General features: G+C 41.8%; 1 protein-coding gene across 1 annotated transcript in view; it reads right to left on the bottom strand.

The window, feature by feature from the left end:
* fam98a (family with sequence similarity 98 member A) overlaps positions 1-3,006 on the bottom strand; it is a 19,008-nt gene that overhangs the window by 10,933 nt on the left and 5,069 nt on the right. The window contains exons 5-7 of the mRNA XM_019882013.1: positions 2,581-2,661; positions 2,386-2,502; positions 1,994-2,161 (exon numbers count right to left, since the gene is read on the bottom strand). Coding sequence (XP_019737572.1) covers positions 1,994-2,161; positions 2,386-2,502; positions 2,581-2,661 — 366 coding nt within the window. The remainder of the gene's footprint in view (positions 1-1,993; positions 2,162-2,385; positions 2,503-2,580; positions 2,662-3,006) is intronic.

Here is a 3,006-nt window from a genome sequence, read left to right as displayed (position 1 = left end):
TTTGAAGATGGGCAGCGAGGAGGCTTGCCAAATGTTCAGTGGGAGGTCATTCCAGAGAGAGGGACCAGCAACAGAAAAGGCTCGATCCCCTCTGAGCCTCCGTTTAGTTCTTGGTACTTCTAATAATGTCTGGTCCGCAGACCTGAGGCGCCGGGCAGGTGTGTAGGGGCGGATGAGCTCAGAGAGGTAAGGTGGCGCAAGGTCATTTAGAGATTTGAAAACAAATAAGAGGATCTTGAAAATAACTCTAAAATGTATGGGGAGCCAGTGAAGGGATGCCAGAGTAGGAGTTATGTGCTCCCTCTTACGAGTACCAGTCAAGAGGCGAGCAGCGGCATTCTGGACCAGCTGGAGACGCTTAATGGAGGACTGGCTGACTCCAAAGTAAAGGGCATTGCAGTAGTCGAGCCGGGATGTGACAAAGGCATGAATTACTGTCTCAAAGTGTTCATGAGAGAGGAGAGGTTTTACTTTGGCCAGCTGTCTAAGGTGAAAGAAGCTGGATTTAACAACGGCACCAATACTAAATTGGATCATCATGACAAAGCTGAACACTGGACATTCCCTATGCCCAGATCATGTCAGCTAGTTCATGGAAAAAGCTGCAGAGGTTTTCCCCAGCCTTAAAGTTGTGTCAGTCTAGTTTTGTGGGTTTCAGAACCTTGAGAAAGACTGCTGACTTGACGGTTGTGAAAAAAATAAATAAATAAAAGAACATAAAATAATTGAAACACTCCCTCAGGAGAAAACGTCTCAAAAAGAAATTGCAAACGAAGTTGGAAGGGGGAAAACATGGCCTGAAAAGGTGCACTAGTGACAGGGATGGAGAGGATTTCAAGCTACAGTGATTCAGAAATCTAGTGGAGCTTCATATGGAGTGGGCTATGGTTGGTATCGGTAAATCAAGAACCACCATGTATAGACGTGTGCATGACGTGGGCTGCAGCTGTAGAATTAATTGCATGACTCATGCCACTCTGAAACCAACAACAATGCCATAAGCACCTTTGCTAGGCTAAGGAGATAAAGTACTGGTCTGTTACCCAGTGGTCCCAATTCCTCTATTCAGATGAAAGGCTGAAAGAAATGTTTGCATTTTATTTGGAAAGTAAGGTCCCAGAGTCTGAAGAAGCACAAACGCCAAAATGCTGAAAGTCCACTGTCAAGTTTCCATAGCCAGTAATGGTTTGAGGAAACATGCCATTCGTTGGTATGGATCCATTCTCTTGTATCAAGTCCACAGTCAACGCAGCAGTCTATCAGGAAATTTTACAGCACCTAATCCTTCCCGCTGCCTATTGGTTTTTTGGAAACAATTATTTTATTTTCCAGCAGGATGTGACACCTGCACACAAAGCCAAATTTACCAATCCCTGTTTTAGCAGCCATGGAATAACAGTAACTTGATTGGCCAGAAAACTCACTAAACATGAACCCAAGTGAAAATGTATGGGCTATTGTCAAAAAGAAGATGAGGAAACAGAAACCCTGAAATGCAGGTGATATAAAGTCCAATATCAAAGCATCTTGGGCTACACAAACACCAAAAGTTCATCGCCTCCATGCCAGGCCATCATGATCCTGTCATTAAAGCAAAATTATATTCTAAATAAATTATATTACATGGTATATACAATAAGAACTTTTCAAAACTGGACAAGACCGAACCGCATTTTATCAGTGCAGGAGATCATATGCAATGAGCTCATTGCACCATCGTACTACCACCACTTAGTCCTCAAAAAACAATTCAATGTGTCGTCACACAACAGCAGATGGTGCTGTTGCGTCATTGGGTGCCAAAAGAAAAATATGTACATTCGTGTTAACGACTTATTTTGATTACGGACGCATGGTGAATTAAAACTATACAGTCTATTATGATGTACCTTGCATGGATTGAATTGCTTCTTTGTCTGGTGTAATTCAACCCTAAATTGAAGACCTGTCTAGGTTTCTATTTTTTCTTCTTTTTTTAAAATGATTGACTCACCTTATTAATGGCACAAGCAGTCTTCTCTCTCGACCTTCCACTGCTTGTGCGAAGAATTTTTGAGAAATCTTGTCGTGCTGCAAGAAGGTGCGCCACAGATATTTTGCTTTTGGTACCCAGGGCAGAACGTAGCGGCTGATAAACTTGAGCCAAATTCCCAGCCTGCGTCTATAGTGAAGAAACAAAAAAAAAAAATTATGTGTGTGTGTGTGTGTGTGTGTATGTGTGTATATATATAGAATCAGTTTGAGCCATATATATATATATATATACACACACACACGCACGCACGCACACGCACGCACACACACACAATTTTTTTTTCCCCAAGAGGGAAAATTAGAGCAAACGGCACATTTTTCATCTTTCTTCTGAAACAAGATGCTGCATACCTTTGCTCTTTCTGACCAACCAAAAGACTGCACTGTCACATCTAGACGTTTTAACAGCATCTTCCTTCTCACTTCATACTCATTTACAAGTGCTTGATTAATGGCTTCAATTTTTTCCTGTCAAAGGATGAAAAGAAGTCAATAGCTGAACTACAGTGTTGTGTTTTCTCCAAACAATATTCCTTCCCAGTTTACCATGTGCACTGGTCCAAAGGCTTTCTTCAACAAAGGGTCTCCAATATGATTTGGTGGTACTCGACTTGTGGCTTCTTTGAGCTACCAAACACGACGACAGACAACAACAAGCAGCGTGAGAAAATAGACATTTTAAAATATGACACTACTGCAAGATCAGGCATTTCTACATCATTGAGATTAATTTGACTAAAAGAGAGATAAAATACAATGTTGCAGAGATGAAAGTGGACTTTTCTGAAAACTCCGGGGAAAAAAATAAATAAATAAGTGTGTGTGTGTGTGTGTGTGTGTGTGTGTGTGTGCGCGCGCGCGCACACACACACACACACGCGAGCGCGCGCACGCGCACGCACTTGGCCGATCAAGCATGAATTAGTTTACACAAAACGCTATTCAAATACTCGACATTCAATGATTAATCTT

This window comes from Hippocampus comes, unplaced genomic scaffold (assembly GCF_001891065.2).
Source record: "Hippocampus comes isolate QL1 unplaced genomic scaffold, H_comes_QL1_v1.1 scaffold36, whole genome shotgun sequence".
NCBI lineage: Eukaryota > Metazoa > Chordata > Actinopteri > Syngnathiformes > Syngnathidae > Hippocampus > Hippocampus comes.
Note: the sequence above shows the minus strand (reverse complement) of the source record. Positions and strands in the feature narration are given on the sequence as shown.